Consider the following 25666-nt stretch of genomic DNA (forward strand, 5'->3'; position numbering starts at 1 on the left):
ATTGTTCCCTTAGATTAGTTGCATATATACAAAGATTGATATTTCATGGTTTTCTGTAATTGCAAGGCAACATGTATAAGAATATTTATTCTTGATCCATAAAATATGCATAATCAAAACAGGTAAGCTTTCCGAAAGAAAGCTGTGAATGCAAGTATTACTTTTTCTGAAGATAAGAACATACTTCCTTGATTTGTTATTTTCATTATTTTTTCTACTTTTCCTCCAGGACCCCTTTTATTTCTTAGCTGTATATTAACAAAAAGCTATTTTACTACTGGTGTTATGCATTTTATCTTTATAAATTAGAGGAATGATTATGTGATAGTAATGAGGACTGATTTTTTATACTTGATTAGAATATGATTGTGATTCAAGTTATCCATGAGGAAATTTATGGACCAGATTCAATTTTTATAGATATATGTAGATACAAGCCACCAATCTGTATTCGATCTGTTAAAATTGTGCCTTGATTCACACTTGTCCCAATAATAATCAACTAGAGGCAGAATTATTTATAATAAACTCTCATGGATATTTGAAAGAGTGAAATATTTTTTAAAACTTCTCTTTTCTACTTAAGGCTTAATTGAGCAATAAACTTTGAAAATTATGATGCTTTTTTTTCTTCATTCTTTTTTTGTTTCCTGGTATAATGTTAGTACAGCCTATAGCCATAGGAACTATGGGCAGTACTCAGACCAGATTGGATAGACATTTCATATCATAATATGAAAGAACATATACATAACAAAGTCATAAAAAAAATTAAAACTGTTATAAAATTAATTTATTAACAATAATAATTTAACAGGACTTCAATCAGTCAAAAATTAGGCGTGTATGTATTTTCCTTACATTTAAATAAATAAAAAATTTCATATTATACAATTTTTTCATACATTTCAAAAATTATCTTTTAATGTAGGCCATATGATTTCACACATTTAAAAAATAGATAACAACCCTACCTCGACAGAGTCTTTGTTTCTTTCATACATTTCAAAAAAGTATTTTTTAATGTAGTACATAACACCCCATGTCAGACCCTTATATTTGGAAGAAACTTAAAAATAATGCCAAAAATATTAGATGAATATATTTTTAATTAAGTTCCCAGCACTGATCCCAAAATTGACTCAGTCTTTGTTCTTGATTTGCGCAGAAGTGTTTGAAATCTCGCAACATTCTTGTTTGGAAAGACTCATCACCTGTAGCGGGAAACTGAGACGACTTCCACTTCTTAGATATCATGTGGTTCCACGACCAAAGGAAGCCCATCTGAAACATAAATTTGAGTTAGTATGTCTCTGCTACGATTCATAAATGAAAGAGCTAATGACATCTTACGTTATCTTAATTTTCCCTGAATCCGAAATAACGTCACGTTATAGGTATATCATTGGCACATAAGCCATTAATTTCCATCTATTTTTTTGCTTTGTTACTAAGCACCCACTAGTAATCCGAACTGCTTCAGATCTAGCGACATCTAGCGGCTACGGTGGCGAAATAAAATAGCCCGAAGAATAGCCCGAGTTAGGATAGGAACCATTTTCTGTAATAATTCGAAATAACGTCACTACTCATATTGAGCACTCAATTCGTTCACATTCAATTGACTGATAAGATTAAACGCACTTTATATTAATTTTATCAAAATGGTACTGCGTAAATACATTTCTAAATATGAATATAAAATAGCTTCTCATATTTATATTATTTTTTTCACCGACACTCCTGCCACGCACGATCCTTCTTCTATCGGTAATGGTTACATTTTCGGTTCGAGGTCCTTATAATTATTTAATATGCATTACTATTTTTATTCATATATATCAATAAATTATAATTATGTTTATTCGTTTCCTATTGCGTGGACACCACGAAGAGTTGAGTATATAAGACTATAGACACATTACTTACTCGTCGACTGATATCATAGTCATCTTTATTTTTGCCGCTTTGTGGCACAACATGTCGGGTAATGTAACCTTCGTGTGGACTTGGAACTGCATCCATATGCACTGGGTATCTATAAAAGATATAAAAATATTATATATGACAATAATTTTGCAATGTATCAAAATCTCTTTTTCATATGAGACACTACTTGATTATAGACTTTTTTAAGTTTCTAAGATTATTTCAAGTATCTAATCAACAGCTTTTAGCTTTCTGAAATATAATGGTATTATCGACGCCAATGGACGGATAAAGTTGCGACTTTTGAGTTCCATTGGCCTCTTTCTTGATTTAGTACCCTTACAATTACAATCTATACTAATATTATAAACAGGTTAAGTTTGAGAGATTGTACTAGTAAAGTAGGTACTTTCTATATCTTCTGAACCGATTTTGAAAATTCTTTTACCAATAGAAATCCACATTAATTGTGGGTATCACAGACAGGTATCGGTAGTCGCTGCGTATATATGAAAAATTTTGTAAACGGGGAAAATGTGACAATTTGTAGTCCTATTTTCCCCGTTTACAACGTTTTTATAAATAATTATATATACTTATAATTACTATTATTTTAATCTTTAGTAAATATGCATAAGTTAATAACAATATGCACAAAAAAATAATATTAATAAAATATCCCCAATATGATTTTGAGTTAAATATACTAATAATTATTGTATTGCAGTCTTTTTCATAACGTTTAGGCGTACCTACTTATAGAAAATGTGTAGAATGTCCTCGAATTTTATCATATTATTCCGAAAAGCTACAAATAATATCGATTTGCGTTATCCACTCACCTGTTATCACTATTCACTTGTTTTGTTACCGGCTTCACGGGCAACGATCTTTGTTCTGATTTGACAGTGGTGGGTATCAGTATGAACATGTTGCCAGTGACATGTACGTACAAGTGGTCACCCACTCCGGCCTCGTGCGACGTACTCTCTACGGTGCATTTAATAAAACCGAAACGACCAACGATTGCTTCTTGGAACAGAAACAGTCGTTCGAGCCATGTGTCTTCTGGGAAACCTAAAAATTTAGGTCGATGAGCACAAACCTGGAGTAATATCTAGATTTTAAAGATAATCATAAAAGTAGATTTAGAAGATATCGGTCGCATCAGGTAGTTTGTAAAAATTATAAGTAATTATATTTATAATGATCTAACTTCATGTGCACTCTAACATCTTCCACTGGTATCCCGACCGCGTATACCGCTAGTGTAGGCGGAAGCACAATTCTATTAATATGTTAATGGATTATATACATATAATAAACCGACACAAGCATACAAGAAGCACCAGGAGTTCTGTGATGGCTTATTTTTAAAGACAAATGACATAAAATAAAGAATATTAAAAACAGTACAAGTAGGGGTTTACTGCTAGATGTAGGCTCCATGACATAATACAGTACACAAGTATGTAATACAATGTAATCAATTTTATTATCTGCATTAACCTCTCCTCTCGTAGTTGTGTGTGTCGAGCCGAGACTACTAAAGTAGCAAACCAAGCTCCTCTGAGAAGCGTCGAAGCCTCTTTGCGTCTTCACCGGTTATATTATAACACACAAGTATATATTAGTATATGTAAAAACATTACTTAGTCATTTACCTTCAAATAAACCACTCCTGTTGCGAAGCAGCGGTTCTTCGTTGAGGGGGACGTAGATAGGTCCGCGCAATGGATCTGATTTCAATGTAAACGGCAATGCCAGTGGGTCCGCAGGGATTGGTACCATCTGAAGTCGGCAATTTTGAGCTTTTCTGGCCCATCCAAATATCTGTCATAAATAAACGTCATTAACATCAGGAAATAAATATTCTTTCTTATAAAAATATACATACCCTTTGAAGTATATTTGAGATTGCAATCCGCTAAGATAAGACAGGCTGCTCGAATTTAATGAGAAGAACGCAATACACATCATTCAGCACTGGCATAATAATGCAATGTTTTGTAATGTTCATGTCTGTAGGCTTTTACGACGTTCTATCAGGTGGGCATTCAGTATGTACTTTTTACTTAAAAGAAAACTAATTTATAATAAATTTAAATTGAAAGTATGACTACTTCTAAATTAATTTTATATAATTGGTGGCATGCCACCTGTACATGTATGTGTTGTAAGTAAATAAATATATTGATTAAGCTACTGACTAATTCAGCTACAATATTTCCGCTGGCAATCGTCCACTGTATGCACATCTCGTAAGCCTGGTCGGGCCGGAACGTGGCCTGGTAACGCGCGTGGCCCCACTCAATGCGATCACTCTTGTTGTTCACGTCTATGTCCAGATGAGTATTTTTGTACAATGGTACTGTGGACAAACATTTTATTAATATAAATAAGATGAGAAGCACTTAGAATATAAAAAGAGTTCGGTATTGTTCGCTGTATTATGATCTCTTATGTACAGAGATGCATGCCGTGGGACGTTTATGTGTTTCTATAAAAATAACGACTACATAATGAAACTCTATTTTTTAAATAGTAAATTAGGTGTATTCTTAAAACTCTTGATATAAAAAGATTACTTAGACGTTTACACTAATATGATGATTTATGATTAGACATATTATCGGATGAATTTGACAAAACCAAGATCATGTTCAATGAGAGTATCTATCTCTATTGCTACGTTTGATTCAGTCGCTGCAGGATTTACAACCGAATCGTCTTCCATTCGTCCGGAACCGGTCGATGCCACTCGAAGTTGCTACAGCTAGGCTGGGCCGGAAATATTGCCGGGCGACTGATCGAGAGGGCTGAATGTAAACACACGCTGCCACTCCTTTGACTCGCGCACGAAAACCCGACAATCGAGTATAGTAGAAGTATCGTGTTTACACTCTCGCGCTGCTCCGTTCCGTGCTTTCCTGCCCATTCGGGCTGAGTGTAAATTGGGCTTAAGATAAAGGTGGAGAATAACCTAAACATAGCGTATGTTATTCCCTTGTTTTGGTATTTGCACTTTAGACTAATTTTATGTATGAATAGGTAGGTACATAGTAATAGTTAAATAAGGATATACATACTACAATCGACGTCGCTTTCCAATTGCATATAATTTGGGTCGATGTTGTCACATAGGAAAGCAGGCACGCCGACGTCGTTGGTGAGCGGACATAAGCCCGATATGTCAATGGCGCCGCTGGTGGTGTCTACCGGCAGGAGTGGGGAGCGCGGCCCCAGGACTTGCACTTCCATCCATTCGTTCTCAAAGCTTTGTAAATCACCGAGGGGTTTCACGTAGTCTGATACTTCTTCATGTAATAGAAATAGAAATGATTCTTTATTCAAATAATATAAACACTTGAATAGTCACATTTTTTTATTCTACTACTCATTTGGAACGGACAGATTTTTTTGATTTGGATTTGGAACTCATCACAAGAAACAGAAAGAAACTTCCGTGTTGCTCTTTTAAATAAATGCCGTTCTAAGTAAAAACAAGTTAACAAGAATTAGGGATACGATATCAGCATAAAAACCGCGTAGCGAGTGGAAAATTGTCAGCGTTATGAATTAAAATTTAGGATTTATAAAAATAAAAATATTTATTATATTAAACATAATAATATTGTTATAAATGATTTCTAATTAACTCTATCTACGTAATAAGACTCATGCTATTACTAATTGGCAGATAACGCAGACTAACAACAAACAGTAATAATTATGCCTACATGTAGTAAAGCCATTATTATTATTAAAATCCGTCAAATACTTAACATTATTCTCATAAGGCTAAAAGCTAAGCAGAGTTTGTGTTATAGAAAACACCCAGACCGATACAAACAATCATATTCATGAATACAAATGTTTGTACCGTGCGAGGAATTGAACCCACGACCATCGGATAGTAAAACGGTGCGCTAAACTACTAGACCACTGAGGCTATCATAATAATCTATGTAAAAAGTTAAGATATATTACTGTAGTAAACATCTTAACTTTGAGATGTTGTGAATTGACCTCACCTTTTTCTTTTTTCTGTGGAAGAATATGATACATATAGTATCCGACAACAAAACGTTTCATTGTATCCCCGGACGCATGGCATATCATTTTCTCCTGAAGCATTTTCTGTAATAAACAATAATCAAAAGCTTTTTGTATATGTATTACCATTAGGATAACAAAAAAAGGATTGATATTTTTGGTATACATATTTCATCCTATACTAAATAGAACGAAATAATAAGATGACGCTTTTCTAATTTATATATATTTCCTATATGAAACTTTGTAATCTGAAAGTTTTCAAGTGTCATTTCCATCTGGGCAAATGATATAATTATTAGCTTTCTTTTTATCAGTTGAGACCATCAAATATCTGTCTATACGCAAAATAAAGATATACGGAATATACTTATACCTATAATTATTTATACCTACCTCCATAATAGCAGTTGCTTTTTCAGAATTCACACCTTCCATGTTAGCTTGTAGCCAATGTATCGCGTATATGGATACAAAGGTATGGGACGGCAAGCTGACGGTCTGCTGTAGAAAGCCCACACCAAGAGTAGGGTGGCGCATGCGGTCGATGATATCAGATAGGCTAGCATTCGCTTTTAATTTTGGTTCTATTACGCTGTAAGATACGAAACTATTAATTCTGGATCAGAATAGAATAAAAAAAGACCAAATATCGCGGAAAAATGAATTGAAATGATTTCTAAATAATAGCGTTTATATAAATAGTACTCAATGAAACAATAATAAAACAATCAAGTGAAAATTGATTTATTTAATTAAGTAGGTAATAAATTGCTTACTGACTTTGATGTACCTAATTTCAATATCAAACAGAGATATAATTCGGTGTATTTCCAAATGAAAATTAAGGAAAATCTAGGGATCTACTAAACCGACCCGAAAATATTTTTTTCCAATAGAAAGCCACGTTATTTGTGAGTAGCATATATAAATCATTCTACGACCAGTAGAAAATAACCAATAAAAATGTGATACAATCGGAGAAAATGTAACACAAAAGAAATTGCGCGTCAGCTAATCTAATATTACTGAGATATATATTGACTGCATCTATATTTCAAAAGACGTGTACGAAAATATTCTTTAATACCTCTCACAAATAGATTGTAACATCAGTTTTTTTATATTTAAAATAAGTACAGTACGTAAACTTAAATGTCTATAATTTTGTTCGAGTCCTTATTCTGTGAACGAAAATATTCGTTCCATTCTGCATAAAAGGAATAACAAAATATTGATTTCACACTATTAATATTAAACTGACCGCTGAATAGTGTGTAGCGATTGTAACCAATTGCCAAAATAGGACATAGAAACCACGGTTTCCTGCGATATGCCTATGTCGATAACAAAAGCACCCATAATAATGGCGTAATAACGCAGCGTTAAAATAGATAAAAAAAAAATACCCGTCATCATACGTGTCGTCGCATTCACCAGATTGTGAGTGTGTTCTTTCCAGCACGGTTTTTGCAGCGGCCCTGAAATTTAATAGAGAATCATTAAATTTCGTGCTATGTTTTTAATTTAATGTATGTTCCAATGCTTCAATTTAGCAAACAAAGCAATAGCCAAAGCTGTTAAGCGTTTTAGTACTTATATATAATTGTATTGGCAATAACTAATGTAAGTTTTATAGTTATTATTAAACTAGGAACTAAGATGTTGCAACTACTCGTAGCTGAAGTTTTGAGTATTCGACAATATTTTTTGCATCTATAATGAATTAACATGATTTTACTGTTTACAGGTGGAATGAGTTAAAGTAAACTATAATAGCTCTCTGGAAAAATCCGGTTATATCGTTACTATAGAAAATTCACTACACTATTAATTATTAAATAAAAATATCAATGCAATCTTACTAAATGCCTCAAATTTAAAGGTATTGGCAAATTAAAATAAATAAAAACTATCGGTCAGCTTCAGTAGCCGTTTATCTACCTTATTCCATGGAATTATTCCATCGTTATTTCGACCATGCCACTTTTTGTGTTTTACAAAGTAACACAGTTATTTAAAGTAAACATGCTATACAGCCTTAAGTTATAATATGAAATTTCTTTTTATTCTTATTATTTATTTTTTATATTTAGCTTGTTTAGTACCTACTGTAGAGGCAATTTTTGGAAACTGAATATTTCTCTGTCTTGTCCACTATTAACAAAAATCTTTCGTTGTTTACAAGTTAAAATACGTCAAAGTCCCAAGACCTTCAGCACTAAATGTCATGCTTAGCATATATTCTATAATCCGATATTTCTAACATAAATGTGTATTTTATTGATAATTATGACAATGCAATAGACGTAGGCCTTTAAATTCATAAATGAATTTATTACTGCACAATTACCAGAAAAATCGGTTTAGGGATATATTATAGTTATAGTCATTGGTTAACTCACGACTTATCAAAACCGTACTATCTTTTGAAATTTAAGTAATGATTAATATAATTTCAGATGGCATAAATAATAATATGGATGATGAAAGCGACTTACTTGTTGCATTGGATAGTGTTTAGTGACTTAGTAGGTGATATTTGCTGTAATGAAACATTCAAAAAAGGATAAGAACAACAAGCAAATGGCATTTCAAAAGACAAGAATGGCATTGAAATAGCGTTAATATTAGAAGGCTCTGTAAAAAATAGAAAATTTTAGTTAAAAAAATAGGAATTCTTTATGGGCACTACTAGTAAACTAATATTTAGGCTGGTAATAGACATGCGTTTAGTACTTAGTAGTCGTCAGGTTACCCGATTCCTTGTAACTTTCTGATGGAGTCCGATTGCTACATTTGGTCGCTACGTTCTGCCCCCCTCATCGGCTATGGGTAGCATAGCCAAATGCGCCAATGCTTCGAACGTTAGTCGCATTCGAGCAATTTGAGAACTAACAGAATGTCTGTTACTAGCCTTAAATAAGATGTATAATGGAATTTTAAGTGAACAAAAATAATGCAACTACAATCTCTAATACATACATATTTATCTGATAAGCAATATGTTACAGAATTTACACAATTCCTTATATACCTTTTATAAATAAAATTGTTTTATCGCAGAATAAATTATACTTCGTACAGAATATTCATAACAACAGGTATCTTACTAGTACCTTAAGAAAATAATATTAGCAATAGTAATACAAGACAATATAAATTGCACGTCGTCTGTTTGTTTTGTTATCACTAATGTAGTTGTGAGTGAGATCTTTTTCTCTCTGTTTCTCAGTCGTGCGATATGTAGTACTATTTAAAGCTTGAGCCTTTCAAAACTTGAGCTTGTGTAATAAGAGGAGCCTGGCTTCTTTATGTATATGAATTTTGCGTTATAAAGCTTTGTAATGCAGCTTATTTTCCGACTTTGGTGTCATAGATGGCCATGTTTTTTATTTTCAAAACTAAGTTATATCAGATATTTATTCGGAAAAAACTTTTTGGATTACGTTTCCATATTCTGTTACATATTGATTTTTATATTTTAATAGCTATATACTAATTAAATTACATACATTTATTATACTAAGTTTTTATTACTATCTGTAAAATACATGAGTACGCATACACTTTTATACATATATACAAATTAATAATGAAGGATGAATATAATGAATATAATTAAAACATTCTAAAAGCATACAACAATAACCGACACCACTTGTAGCTTAAGCATGATCAAAACGTAAACCAATCCATGCGTGAATAAAATTAAGTACTAATTTGGAAAGAATACCAATTGTGTAAGGATTTTTGTATGTGTATAATAAACATAATAAACTAATACTACAATTAATAATATTATTACTGAACATATATGGGGTATACTATATTATCTATATAATGTATGATACAGATACAGTATCATAATATACTTTACGATACTATAGTCCAAAAATAATTTAGTGATCGAAAAGTTTAGTTATGAATTTATAGTATTATAATATTTTGTAATTTCAAAGTTAACTACAAGTATCTGAATAGACATAATAAGAAACCGTTACATTTAAATTAAAGGTAAATTTAGAAAATTCAAGAGAAATAATTGTAATTGTTCAGAATATAAAGTTATAATACATAGACTATTACAAAATTTTACAAGTCATATCAAGCATAAGCGTTTCGCAATATGCTCTCTATGTACTTGTAAAATTGTGTTTATATTATTTATTCATATTAGAAAATAGTGAATGTCAGTACACGACAACTGTAGAATATAATTACTTACTTTGCAATGAATTGGGATTGTATCGACTTAACAGTTAAAACCTATTCAAGTGAATATGGATCTTTGGCAGACTACTTATGACTGCAATTTGTATGAAGGAGAAATATATATATAAGATAGTATTATGTAGATAGTTGTGAATGACGTGGTACTGACACAGCTTCGATCCGGAGCCGCGGCCGGTCCGGCAATCGCGTGCTGCCCACACGCTCCCTGAATGGAGAGTTCGACACGCCCCCTCCCTGATACCACACACATGTTATGTTAGAATATAACGAAACAGTCGTCTGTGCTCCGGCCACATTGGATGCATTTGATCATAAATTTAACTATAATACTATGTATGTTAAGTGTACACAGGACGGTTTACTGAAACTGCCTTCAATTTAATTTGATTGATGACTCAATGTCAATCACCAAAGATTCAAATGTGGCTCCTCACAATGTGACCGGGTAATAGATTCAGACAACTTAAATAAGTCAATAACATATTGAATATTACATAGTTATATCTTGTACTTGTTTAAGCAATTGATCTGACCTTTAGGAATTAAAACTATAATATATATATAAACAAAAGAAGCCAGCAAACAATATAACTCACAGTATCATAGGTGCATTCCGTGCATTATATTTGCATAATTTTATAATAAGCAGTGCAGATAAATACGCATTTCACATGTACAGTGTGAATGATTTCATTCACAAGATTAACAACCCGAGTTTACCTGAATATCGTAGACGATTTGTTGAATTATGTAATAATGTACTGAAGTAAACAATTATTAGTGATAATAATAATTTCATGAAATAAATAATATGCCAATTAATATATATTGTTGCAAATAAACCGAAAAAAGATTTTTATCAAATAAATTGGACATGTAATAAATAATTGCAAATGAAACTGTGCTACTATTAACAGAGAAGACGCAACCACCTCACAAAAACCCAGCATATGCACTGTTATATATAAAATTACGGCTGAAGATTATAGTAAATAGTGTATTAGTATTGTGACAATTTCTATTAACTGTTACTTATTATTGGCATTAGTCCTCATGTATATTGAGGTTTGAAGATTAAATTGCTAAACTGCACTCCAATTTTAGTTAAATGTAGTACTAACCCCTCTGTTCGCGTTAAACAATACAATTTGTATTACGATAATATTCGTTTTTTATTTAATAATGAAAACAATTAGATAATCAGCTATTGAATATATATACAAACAATGGTTGACTTATAAAATACTTACAGGGAAATCTGTGTGTGAAACCTATAAGAATATATTATAGCACAGTTACATTTTATTACGATACGAGACTATAACATAAATAAACAAATTGTTCTATTGGAAATAGTCCTATCGGCTTGGTGCTCTATTGATACGGAGCGAAGGTGGAGGCGGGGTGTGGTCGCGGACTCATGACACTAAATAATAACTACGTAAACCTTGATACAATATGGTCATTAATAATATATAATTACAGTATTTTATATTCAGCAAGTGTCGTGTCTCTTTGCATTTAGATTGATCGCTGATGACGCGTTGATATTTGTTATCATAAATACGAGTATATAAATATTTTGAAATCTAGTATTATATATATATATATAAGAAATTGTTTTCCCATTAAATTTGACATCGAAATCTAGTATGACATTGAAATGGCCCGTACCGAAAGTGTCGAGTCCATTTTCGAATTCGTCCATTAAGGGGGTCACCCTTAAAAATCTAATTTCAGCCCTGTGGGCATGGACTCCACGTTGGGAAACACTGCTATTATTATTATTTATTATATTACATATGATATAGATAATACCAGTGCTGTGTGCACTTAGAACCAAATACTGTATCAAGGTCACGTTACACGCGCGCATACTACGGCAACGTCACTAAAAAATAATTTTCAATTCTGATACGAAATCGACAAACGGTATAGACAATCATGGACAGTTGCGGATAGTAGAGGCGTGCAGTTATTATCCAGCAGACGGGTAGTACCTGGGCGCTCCTAGTGAGGATGGAGGTAGAATGTCGCCGCCGCGTTAGCGCCGAGTCGTTGGCGCCGCCCGCGCCGACCGCGCCCGCCATCTGCAGCACGCGAGCGTACAGCCGGTCGCGTTCGGTCGCATACGATCGCGCCTGATCGCACTCGGGCGCATCCGTTCGCTTCCGGTTTTGTCGCCTCTATTAGATCGGCTGCTCAATAATTATATTGAGAGTCCGTGTCTTGAGGCATTTAATGGCCGAATTTATATCTATCTTCGCCACAGCAACGAGTCTCGCCTAGTGGCGATGGGGCCTATAACGGGGCTTTCTACCTTTGATATAATTATTATCGAGTTAATACCATGCATTTGGACCCAAACAGGAAATTACAAATATGTATAATGCAACATAAAAATATATTTTTTAACTTAAGTCCATGAAAATTGTACGAAAAACATGCGCATTTCACAAACATACATGTGCTAAGTGTTTTTTTTTGTAATTTATTCTCCACTACCATGGGATTCACGTATTATTTTTAATCATGCTTTTAACATCAAAGGATATTGAATTTCATGTTTGAGCGTCCATTTAGTGAATCATTATGTTCAAATGTTGCAAGCATTTTAGACAATCTGTATATTACATATACAGTTATTAGATTGGAAAGTCAATTTTATTAATGTTGTGCTTTACAGAAAACATGCAGTGAAACATACTAAGTGCATTCTATATATATCATGCTAATTACAAAATATTATGTATGTATTAAAATAGTATGTATACAACAAATATGTACAGAAACATGTAAGTGTAACATGTATATTCATATAGTATAGAGCCTTTGCAACTGTATATCGAAAAATAAAAAAATAAAGTTATTTTCTCCGTTATAACCATAAAATTTGGATTTCATTTTTAAGAATAATGATAATTGATGTAATGCATCAAAAATTGTGAATTTCGAATGATTCGATGTGACGTGATCGCTAAATGACATATTTTTTATATTTATAATTTATATTACTTACTAATATAGTGGGATATGCGAATAAGATACATTCAGTAAGATTATACAATTATTATAAATGAATTGAAATGAAAATTCAAGTATACATTTACAAATCAATACGGAAAATCTACACTCTAAGTGTTTCTATGAAAGAAAAAATAAATAAATGGTGGCTAGATATTACAGCATTAAAACTAATTGCTTAGTTCGTAAACATTATATATTGATAGTTTATAGATAGTCTATCCATAACTACATAAATATAAAACGCATTATTATTCAAGTAAAATTCATTGCTTTTTATTTGATAACCTAAGAATTAATTCTGAAACAACGCATTCAATATGAATAGACTAGCATATGATGATTGACTAATTATCTCAAAATACTACTAACTACTCCCATAAAATAAAAGACAGTAAGAAGAATATAAATGAAATCCAAATTTTTTAAAATACTCTATCCTTTATAGATGTTTGTGTGTGGTGTACTAACCCTCTGTTTATTAGGTCTTTTGACCTTATTGAAGTATAATTCTGTCATTTTTAAAAATCCATCGGTCAGCTGATCGAGGTCTTGTCGTGTTGAAGTCGGATAGATGTCACAATGTGTAGTTTCATCTTCCAGTATCTGTTTGGTGGCGGGACAGGGCAGCGGCAAAAGTAACGTTCGGAATCGCCAGTATTTAAGGGCCTTATGGGAAGAAGTTTTATAGTAGTTTAATTATATGCTTAAAAAATTATATAAATATTACATTTTTTTTATATGTAACACATCATCATCAAATTATATGTAAAACATCTTTGTGAGATTACTTTATCAATATATAGAATGGCCAAATTGTCAAATTACTAATTATAATTAAACACAATTTTTTGCTGCCTGTTCTTTTTGTGTTATTGGTTCACATTTAGTATCATAAAAAAGTTTTAAAATATACAATATATATTACAGCACCTATACAGCTTAAGAATCATATAGTCAGTCTATCTACGATAACGAAGGTTTCGTAATTGTGGACATATATATGTATTTCCGAACTTAATAAATAGCTGTAAGTAAGTATGTATGAGTAATATAATAATATGGAGAATTCTTACCTCTACTAGTGCAAAGTCTGTATCGCCCCTGGTGCAAATGTAATGGTCCATATAATTCCAGTTGTATGTTTCTAGTTTTTCAGTAGTGAAAGACACCCATGAAACCTCGTATGTGTCATGATTGGGTGCGTGGAACCGATATCGGTAGTGTATATTGAAAGGCGGATACGGATGTCTGTAATTATTAAATCACATTATATTAAATACTAGCTACTCGCCCCGGCTTCGCACGGTTGTACATATATTATATATATAACCGCTTCAAAATCCGTTTCGTAGTTTTAAAGATTTAAGCATACATATGGACGGACAGACAGCGACCGCGACTTTGTTCTATACTATATAATGATATTAATTTCCTACATTACACGCAAATTACCTCTAGATAAAAAAGGAAACACCGAATTATCTATACCTACTGTTTGTGATCGTTATCAGCTAGTATTATGTGTAACAGCGAAAAATGTTTTTAAAAAATCATCTTATAATTTCAGGTACGTTCTATCGTCCAAAAAAAAAAAATAACAAATATGTCCTGAATAGGCATAAGTTAATCATATCATAAAGCAGTGTAAGACTAGATTTTCAGCAGTGTGTTATTTCTATGCTATTTTTATAAAGAAAGGATTTCATATCCTTACTTTATAAAAATCTTATAAAAAAGAAATATTAAATATATGTTATTTCTTACCTCGGTCTGTATCTAGTAACGGTAATGGTAGAACCAAATAATGTTAGCTTGTGGAATATCCTGCCGATAGAAAGCAGGTATCGTTTTGTAGGCGCGGCATTGGCAGGCTTACCGCACTGCGGAGCCACCTTCGACGGTGGCGGCGCCGGCGTCGAAGGACAGTGAGCTTCGATTACGTCATTCTCACTCACACCCACTATTAATTGAAACCCCTGGAATATAATGTCATAACCTTTAATTTCGTTCATACGAGAATTAGACGCTTTATACATATTATTGCTTTAGAACTTGTATCCGACTTCAAACTTTCAGTACTATAAACCTAACCAAACTATATATACACAATACCATGTAGAACAGCATGGTGATCTACACCATGGAAAAATTTCATATCAACATTGACATGAACACTAGTGCAAACTAAGTGGCAGTTATAAGCTAGTAAATCAAATCATTTATTCATGAAGGACATTTTACGTGGGTATGAATGTTTTTTTTTGTATTAATATTTTATTCCTACCGTCCAGTTCAGTATACAGATTCAATTGAGAAGAACTGGCAAGAAACTCAACAGGCTTTTTTTTTAATAGCCAGTTTATTTTTACATTGTGTACTTATGTAGGTGTATATGTCTAACATTAAGTAGAAATCCTGGGCATAAACTATTATTGCCATGCACGTCTGTCATTCAAGTAATCATTTGTTGTGTTATAGGCTTTGCTGAAAAACTATGATTTAATAGATGTTTTGAATTTATTGAAAGGTATTTCCAGTATATCCTTCGGTATCTTATTGTAAAATTTTATACCCATTCCCATAAATAACTTTTTCTAAACGATACTAGTAAAATAAAGTAGCGCTGACTGAAGATATTCGTGTCTTATATTATCTTCAGCCGGATAGTAGAAGTGCTGTTATTACTCGAATATAATAAATATATACTAACCTGCGCCAATCTTTGGGATACCAACTCCTTAAACACCTCCATAGTTGTTAGTGGTTCTTTATATATAGCACGGTTCTGTGCGAAATCTGCATTCACGTCGTCTGGTAACAAGTTGTAGTCCGAAACTAGATAATCGTTCTGAAGCGAACGCTTATCCGGGAAATAATCCGTTGTTATAGGCAAACACGCAGGAATTGTTAGTGATTTCCAGTCCACACCTATATAAAGATTAGATATTATAAGAATTTAGGAATAATTAATCATTATATTTGTATTAATATGTCATTTAAAAGTAATGTGAACAAATACAATTTAAAAAATAATACTGTGATGTTACGTATACCTACATGGGTCTACGATATAATGATTAATGTTAAATTACATTTTAATATTTTTCTCTTGATGATATACTAATAGAAGTGGCATGGTATTTGTATTAGTATTATTATATGTATTGATATATATTTAAAGTTATTAAATAATAGAAATAGCAATTTAGTTACATTTCAATGGCAGATAGGAATACAAAGAACTTTGTGTTAACTAATCATGCAGATTTCTCATGCCATCGAATTCCGATCAAATCAAATAAACGACATCTATTTAGTGGCATTAAATATTCATTTTATTTGTTTTAGTGTAGTAGTAGTTTTTGCGCGAAAGAGTAAAAATACATTAATCAAAAATAACAAACATTTTTATATTTATAATAATAAGATTTGATCACGATTCAATTGCATGAAAAATCAGCTGATTTATAATTGTGTGACAAAAGTTTGAAATCATGCGACAAAAGGCTGCAGTCGCAGATTGATTTTAAAAATACAATTTATAAAATAGTGAAACTGTAATTTAAAAACAAAAAAATGTTCAAATAGTCATATCAAAATGCTTTTAGTGCAAGCGTAGTTTAAGCGTATGAAATTACGCATGCGAATTAGAGGGTGATCCATGCAAAAAGTAGAAAAGCCGAGCTATTATTTTGTAATTACTCAAATTAATGCATATTCATTATTAACTTATAAACGTGTTTTAAACTGCGATAATAGATACTGGATTTGCGCTAAATAATACAATACTAGGAAGCACTTTTGCTTGTTTTAGTACAATAATACAAATCCCCTTTAGCGTGGCAATTAATCACTTTAAGACATAGGCATTAACTACTCGACGTAAATCCAATAATTATATCAAACCTATGGCTCGGTTCGCTTTGCGTGGTGATCATCCCAACGCGTTTTCAATGCGACGATGGGCATCATGAAACATTAAAAATGAGATGGGTATTTATTAAACTGTAAACAAGGGCATTCGCAGGATTTGTATACAATAGTGGTTCATTCTACCAACATAATATTAACAAATTCAAACTGAAGTGAATAAATTTATTTTATAATATTAATAAATACGTACACTCCTATAAAAGTATTTAATGAATTCACGAGATAGATACCCGTACATGTTTAATTTCAACTTTTATTACTATTAGTAAGTAATCAATCAGGGACTACTGATAACACAAATTAAATTCCAATATAGTAGTAGTAACATAATTAATGTAAAACAATTAGTAATTGTAAACCTTTATTCAATATTAACAAATAAATTAGGTTCAAGCGACTATTATTACAATTAAAAAACTATAGGAAAGTGGAAGCCGGGCTCACTTACTCAGTATTCTGAATAAAATAATGTAAACAGACTGACAGATATTACATATATTATATCGATTGTTACATTTAATAAAATTCTAAGAGTGTAACATTATAAACTCTAAATAAACCCTGCGTTTTCCCTTGCGAACAGTGAACTAAATTGATCCTTGTCCCTTAAGGTACCCTTATAACTGTGATAGTTAGAATGAAATATTGAAATGGTTTTACAATAAATGAATGATACATTAAACAAACTTTTCAGTTTCTTATTTAAGTTTTGCCTGAAATAAAATTATTTCATATATTAATTTTTTACTAAACTAAATACCAGCAATGATATAGATTTAGGTATTTAATTTAATAAATAATGTATATCTGTGTCAAAACATTAGTATTTTATTGTTATTGGACAACTCTAGTTATTGACAATAAAATCTCAGATGAAATAAAGATAATTAGGACCACGATGGCAGCTTCTATACTAAGAAATTATCAAGCCAATTTATCAAGATAGATAAATGTACACTCTTGTAAAAGTTTATGAAGTTAGATAAAAGGCATTATAGTATTACAAGTGTTGTGTATGAAGAGTTCATCATTAATTACATTCTTTTCGTCACAGATATAATCAACCTTATACCATTTACAATAGAACATGGTGATTACTATTCAAGTAAATTGTTTTTGTACTAGTTTACTGTATTGCAAATAATAAATATACAAACAATAAGCTCTATTATTGCCAGTTACCACACACAAACAAAATTAAAAAATAAAATATATTTTTAAAATATCATAGGACAAAGTGACAAACAGTCATAAATAAAATGTTACTAACAGACTCACTAAGTTTCAAATTGACTTGTTAAGTTATAGAAGTTTATGGAACAATATTTGTATATTAATATCGCTTTCTATTGTAAATGTTCTAAGATAAATAATTTCTGTATAAAGTATTTATGCTCCGTTTATAATTTTATCTAATAAATAGTTAAAAATATAAAATATCGAAAAGAAAACAAGTATCTAGACTTTATTTTCATTACGTAAAAACAATATTATTCCTAATCCATTTTATTATTTTCAATTTCATGTTACTAGAACGTTAATTTGTTTTAGCAGTTAACCATAATATTCTTTTACTCATCTTATTAATCAAGCACTCATCATAAGATTTATATGAACATTATAAACTAGGTATTTAAATACAATGAAACGATATTGTATGTAGTACAATCTAAATGAGAATTAGAACCTCATAAATAATTTTATTAACACTAGTAAGAAAGAAATTACGTCTCATGTATATGAATTAAATTATATTTATAGTCTATACTTATATCACAGAAAGTACATATAATATAACAACTAATATATTTTTCCAATATTGTTTTATAAAGTATACGTTTAAAATTTGCAGTTTATTAAAGATACAATCCTTTCGTTAAACATGACAGATTGTCGACCGTACAATGGAGTCCGTAAAACATTAGCATATCTTATCCATTACTATTAAGTTTGTTAACTTACGATTAGAAATGTGACCGCGTTCTTATGAAAACTTAATAAAATGGACAGAGAAAACCAAAATACTTTAAACTGAAATTTTGCAATAGCCTCAACAAAAAATATAACACTCACACACTTTAAATAAACTAAAAAGTACACACCTGTAGTAAGGGCTGGCGTCCATTCCTGTTCACCAGTGGCGCCCCATAGTAATGCCAAGGACGCGTTATTGGTGGTGGACGGTGCACCTAATGTTGTCCCCAAAACCGTCATAGCAACCGATGTACTAATCATCCGCCTGCGACCCATGATGTTCCCTAGATTTTATATAATTTTAAAACAATTTTGTTTAAAGAAAATGTTGCCTAAGTTGTAAGATATTATGGAGAAAATTTCATGGACATTATTAGTTATTTAATAAAAAAAAACATAGTACCTAACCTACTAACCTACCTAAAAACCTGTGTGTGGAGAGGGGTCAGGGACATGTAGCCTTAAAATGCATATAGATAAAATTGACAGAAATTTAAAAATTAAAGACCGTTCCGACTTTTCCTGATAGAACAAGAATGATGTTACAGTTTACTAAAACATATATTATTCATCTCGAATGAAGTTGGGTAAATATATCGAAGGTTGTGGTAGACAGACAACTATCATATGGGCAACATAGTAGATAATACTTACCATCAACTTGATATATAGAATGGTTATTATTCACAACGGCAGAACCGTTTTCTTTGTTGTTGTCCCGTGGTTCGGTACGGGAAGCAGCTTCGCCAGCCGGACGCGCTTGGTAGTGGTGCTGCTGTATCAACACACCGGTGGGGCCTGTTCAAATTATAACCAATTTCATAAGCCAGTTTGTTCACATTTATTACAATTAGCAGTAGCATTTTGTAATAAATTATATAATAATATGCAATTAATAGTAATTGGCATTTTATTTATTTGTACTATAAGCTTTGGCTTTGTCATAAACACACTTTAAGTGTAGATTATGTAAATAAATCCTATGCGATTGGCATCTTTATTATTGAGACCTAATGAATATACATATACATATTGGTTTAATTTTTAAATTAAAAATATTATACCTTTAGGGAATATATGTGTCCATCTCCTTCTATTACTGGTAAGCTTGACGGTAACATGTGACGGGTCGAATGGATTGATGAGAGCTCGGCCAGTCCTAATAACCGGCTTGTGGTTTGAGATCGAACTGCGGGGCGACAGTCGCTTATTGGATAGAGGGCTATCCGTTGCGTCACTGTTAGAGTCGAATACATTTGCTTTATCTGAAAAATATTTTTACCAATGTAAAATAATAATATAAGGTTTTTCTAGAAACTTATTGATAATATTTCTTGTTATAAAAGCTGTCATTCAAATTAAAGATAAATATATATGTACTACAAAAAACATATTAATTCGAATTTTAGCATCATAGAATGGATAATATAATCAGAGGCCACTATATTCTTATGTCAGTGACAATTTGATGAGAATGAACTATTGTCAGAGCTAAACAGAAATAAGGATCCACTTGACATCCTAAACTTGTCTATTCGCCACTTAAATAAAAAAATCCGTATTAACACAATATACACACTTCCTATACTTAGTATATCACCCAAACTGTGATGTATGTCTGGATCTGACATTTTTCTATGATGTGTAGCAGGCGGACTTCTTCTGCTCATGCCCTCTAAACCTGCTACAGACGTCTTCTTCGTACGCGCCACCCTTTGCACACTGAAATATTATACGATGCATAGTAAATTTACTATGAAATGAATTCACATGGTTACTACTATGTGATTAAATAATTGTGACTTTTCTTGACACTTTCAGCAAAATATACACGAAATATTTATTAGCACTACTCCTACAGTCCAGTATCCCTAACTACTTCAGTAGAGAAGAATTGGCAAGAAATTCAATTAGTATATTTTTTCTGTAATATGTTTATTTCACTTTTAATCCTAAAATAATTAAAATAATATTAACATTGAAAGAAATTGAGTTAATTAAATAAAAATATGAATATAAAATCTGAATTAGTCAATTCAATCAAAATACAGCTGAATGTTTCTGAAATAAACAAATGTAACATGATTTTTATTATACTAACCACGTACTATGTGCAGGTGGCAACTGAAAAACTTGAGCGTCATACGCATCATAATCGAAAATAGAGTTGTGCATATATTCGTCCTCCTTAAGGAGTTTTCCATTCTTTTCATCCTCATACATTTTCTTGAGTGGCTCCTGGCTCTTTCTAGGCGGCAGTTTAATTCTAGGTATAAAATTTGAATATGCTACTTTTTTATTCGTGGAATAAAATGATAAATTTATCCAGTGAGGCATAGAGTAATCATCGATAGAATTCAAATTATTGTCTTTGTTGTGAAACTTCAATAATGGCACAGCATGCAATGGTTGCTCTCCGACGCAGACTAAGTCACTCCCAACTCCATTGTCTATAATCCTTTGTTTGGTAACATTAGTTAGTTCTCTATCAACTTCGAACACACCTACTCCTGGTGTTATAACTACACTCAATTGGCCAGTTCGGTCAAAACATCTATCTAAGTAATGTTTTTCAAACACTGTAACAAAGAAACCACATATGAATTATTAAAATTGGGTCATTAGTCTACCGAAAATAGGGTCGAGGGCACTAGTGGAGTACCACTCATTTGGAATGTAGTCATGACATGAAGAATGATCACTTCAGAAACTTATATGTTGCTCTCTTATATCACTGTTATACAGCATTACATAACTATTTAGTATTTTCACATATAAAAAAAATTACCATTTAAACTCATATTAAGCACTTCTAAAAAGTTCCCTTGTGCAGCAGTAGAGTTTATTGCAGTAGGTATTTCCATGTTAGGTCGTTCATGGTATTGTAATACAATCTTTTGATAATCCGTAAACAGTCTTCTTAATTGCAAGAGTACATTGGACCAGTCTTCGTATCTCTCGTTTTGAACAGCTACTCTGTAAGATTAAAATGTGCTTGTGTTTAAAATAAACTACAAATGTAACGTATCTTCACTTTTCGCACTATGCCCCCCTCAATATGTAATGGAAGTGTATAAATAGAAAGGTTTTCATGTAAGAAACATCTTAGTTATACATGATATTAACAATCACTAAAGAGACTTGACAACTTCTTAAGTTTTTAGTGGTTAAGTAAACCAAATTAATCTAAGAGATAAGTGGTGCATTTTTGCCTTCAATATGAATTTACCTATTTATAGATAGGATTATAAATAATTGTTTTGTTAAATGTTAATGTTATATTTCTATAAAAAATATAGCCTATGTATTATTCTGGTGCATAATCTATATTACGGTAGTTTCATCAAAATCCGTTCATCCGTTTTTGCGTGAAAAAATTAACAAACATCCCTATTTTCGCATTTATAATATTATTATTATTAGGATTAGGATTAAGATTTTTAGTATTGTATACATTTGTGTATAAATTTTTAATAACTTTGCATACCTATAAAAATCTTCATAAAATCGTCCTCTATAATCTTGCTGTAGACACTCCTTCATGTGTTGAGGGAACTCTTCTAATGTCTTAGCTTTATAGAAAGTTCTTGAAAATAAAACTATTGTAACTTCATGATTGCTTCCATTTTTCTAAAATATAAAAACTAGACATAACTTCAAGCTGGGTATTGAAGATCATAGAGCTGACTATATGGCGCAGTTCCATTAATTTTACAGTTACAATTATATAAATCACACTATATAGTATATATCACAGACTGTAATCTTGAAAACATTTAGAATAAGAAGTTATTACTACTTTTCATAATAAATTTTCAGTTTAAAAAAAATAATAAGCACAAATCATCATAGACATGACTCATGCAAATATATGGAGCCATCTGGCAGTCCACCAAAAACTATAACTGTAATGTAAACAATAAAAATTATCCCTGGATAAAACACACAAATGCATGGAGTCCCAATTTAAACAGTCCATGTGTTATGGGTAACTAAGCAACTGATAGAAATACTTAAATACATTGCTTTGTAAATACATTTGCAATGTATATTATGTATATAGATGGTATATGCAGGGATCAAAACAAACAATCATACTTGTAAAAGCAAATTACTGTATGAATTGAATTCACAACCATCTGATCTAAGGTGTGCTTAAACACTCAGGCCACTAACGCTTTGTGTGTTTAAATTATATTCCATACCCAATTATTGTCTACGATGTATAGATAATATGTAATATGTATAATTAATTACATGCTAGACTTAATGAATAATTTTTACCTTCCACTTAGCAAAGAGATCAGCAAGAAACCCATTCACAGCCTTTTCGAAATATAAATCTCCATGAATATCAAAGTCCCACATCTCGGAAGACATTTGTATAAATAGGTAGACCATAGATGTTGATGATCGGAAAACTATTTTTGTGTCTTCAGTAATGACGCCACAAGCCACTCTGTCTCCTTGTGACCACATTTCATACACTTGGCATCTAATTGCCCCACCACAATATTCAATTTTTTTATTTAAATAGACACATGTGTTTACCTGTAAGGAAATTAATAAAATTGATGATTTTTGCACTATTCATATTCACTAGTATCCTATTTACCCCATGATTTTTATTTTAGAGCAGCTTATTACAGTTTAATAGCTCATCACATCTGTTCACAAATAATAAATATTGTTTGTACAGGACCTACAAGATATCTTCCTAAACAATTATAAATGAAATGATAAACCAGAGTAATATGGTAATTATACAAGTACATCTTACATAAAATGTAATGTTAATAATATTACCAAGTGATTCTTCAACCTCCACATTTCAGACCTTCCCATGTACAGATCCTTGAATGTGAGTTCAACAGAGTCCAGAGCCACATCGGCAACATTGACAATATTGACATACACATCAGCAAATGTTCTTAACTGGAAAGTTGTTGCTATACTATGCTCCACACTGATTGTGTCTGTAAAAATATAATATTTATGGTCATGTTCAGTTGTATGTATTACATACATAGTGTAATCATAACTCTAGTTTTTTCTTGCCTATTGTTTATCTACATATCTACATGAGTTGGCATTTTGTTATAAGTTGAAAAATTAGAATTTAAACTATTTGCTGGGTAGTCAATAAATAAATCACCTATGCTGTCAATCTACATACAAAAATATTTTACTTCATTTTAATTAATTCATAGTCAATTCCTCAATAGTACTATAATAATAAATAATCTTAAATAAATTAACAATGTTATTATACTCTATGTTATATTGTTGAGAAATATTTAAACATTATAAATATTAATATTAAATCTGTGCTGTCTATATGATAACTGAATACAATTCATTACACAGTTACACACATTACACATTCACAGTAAAAAGAATCCCAGTGCTAATTTGTGTTTACAGAAAAATATGTATAACCTCTGACTCGACCCGGTGCATCCACCTTAGTGACTTGTAACAACAGCCTTGGGTAATCATTTTCAGGATGATAAATTTCCACAATATCTTTTTCTTTTAGACCGGGGTAATCCTTAAGGTTTATTATTAAATCCTCCGCTGAAAACAATTAAGTAATTCTTATATTACTTATTATACATTTAGTATTTCCTTTGATATACAGACATACAATGATTGCTTGCCTAATGATGCTGATAGGATGAGGGTACAGTAAGGTCCATAAGCCCATTATGGTAAATCCATCAAGAACTAACAATCCCTTCTTTCCCTTATACATTTAGTATGAATTATGAATTTATATTGAAGTCAATTAGTTATTGCTTCCACAGGTATTCTCATTATGTGGTATAAAGTTCAACTTCTTTTAGTGTATGATTATACACCAATAATAGTTGAAATTTAGCTAACAGCAGCTAAAAATAACAGTATTTCATGGCACATTCTTGAAATAGCAATAGTTGGTGATATAATATTTCAATATAGTCTATTTGAGAATCTCTGCTTCTTAGAATTGGAAAATAAACTTGGTCAAGATAAAATTGCACATACTGCAGAACTACTGCAATTCTTGTAATTATCTAACGCTTAATAAAATATATAAAAAACTATATTGCTCTGAAATGAAACTACAGAATGGATATCTTTAAAAATAGTACTTACGACTAAAACTAGATTGATGTACGATAAGCTTAAAGGCCTTCATATTAGTACCATTGTTAATCCTTGAAAAAATAATACATTACAGATAATTAGTTACGCATTCATATTGTTTTCTTTATATCAGACAGTAAGAATATAAAAGATAAAAAACTGAAAAATAATTAGTTGAATTAATAATTAAGAGAGACAACTTCAATATCCTCTGCACAATAAACAAATTATTTATTTTTGACACAAGGTATAGATTTATTTGTCTGTTGTCAAACTAAACTACAGATTACAGAGAGTAATAATAAATGGTATAGCAGTGTAATACTGACAGTATTATATGTATGGAAGTCAGTGATCTCTAGTATTATATTCTTTGTCAGTG

At 31.4% G+C, this 25666-nt stretch overlaps 1 protein-coding gene across 1 annotated transcript; it reads right to left on the bottom strand.

Annotated features, from left to right (window-relative positions):
- Nucleotides 1-1107: 1107 nt before the first annotated feature.
- On the bottom strand, nucleotides 1108-25400 carry LOC131848535 (GATOR complex protein Iml1). Its single transcript, XM_059198433.1, has 27 exons — nucleotides 25294-25400; nucleotides 24595-24732; nucleotides 23962-24131; nucleotides 23440-23706; nucleotides 22643-22785; nucleotides 21944-22131; nucleotides 21257-21734; nucleotides 20735-20877; nucleotides 20220-20420; nucleotides 19810-19953; nucleotides 19284-19439; nucleotides 17155-17169; nucleotides 15959-16176; nucleotides 15013-15224; nucleotides 14322-14496; nucleotides 13717-13914; nucleotides 12222-12311; nucleotides 10370-10455; nucleotides 7395-7466; nucleotides 6382-6580; nucleotides 5964-6069; nucleotides 5019-5246; nucleotides 4140-4300; nucleotides 3594-3762; nucleotides 2772-3006; nucleotides 1930-2038; nucleotides 1108-1284 (listed from the first exon to the last, which is right to left on the bottom strand). Exons 1-27 carry the CDS (start codon nucleotides 25334-25336, stop codon nucleotides 1108-1110), a joined length of 4521 nt encoding a protein of 1506 aa, XP_059054416.1. The 5' UTR covers nucleotides 25337-25400.
- Between the last annotated feature and the right edge of the window lie 266 nt (nucleotides 25401-25666).

The sequence above is a fragment of the Achroia grisella genome, unplaced genomic scaffold (assembly GCF_030625045.1).
Source record: "Achroia grisella isolate CSIRO2021 unplaced genomic scaffold, CSIRO_AGI_Agris_v1 utg558, whole genome shotgun sequence".
NCBI classification, from domain to species: domain Eukaryota; kingdom Metazoa; phylum Arthropoda; class Insecta; order Lepidoptera; family Pyralidae; genus Achroia; species Achroia grisella.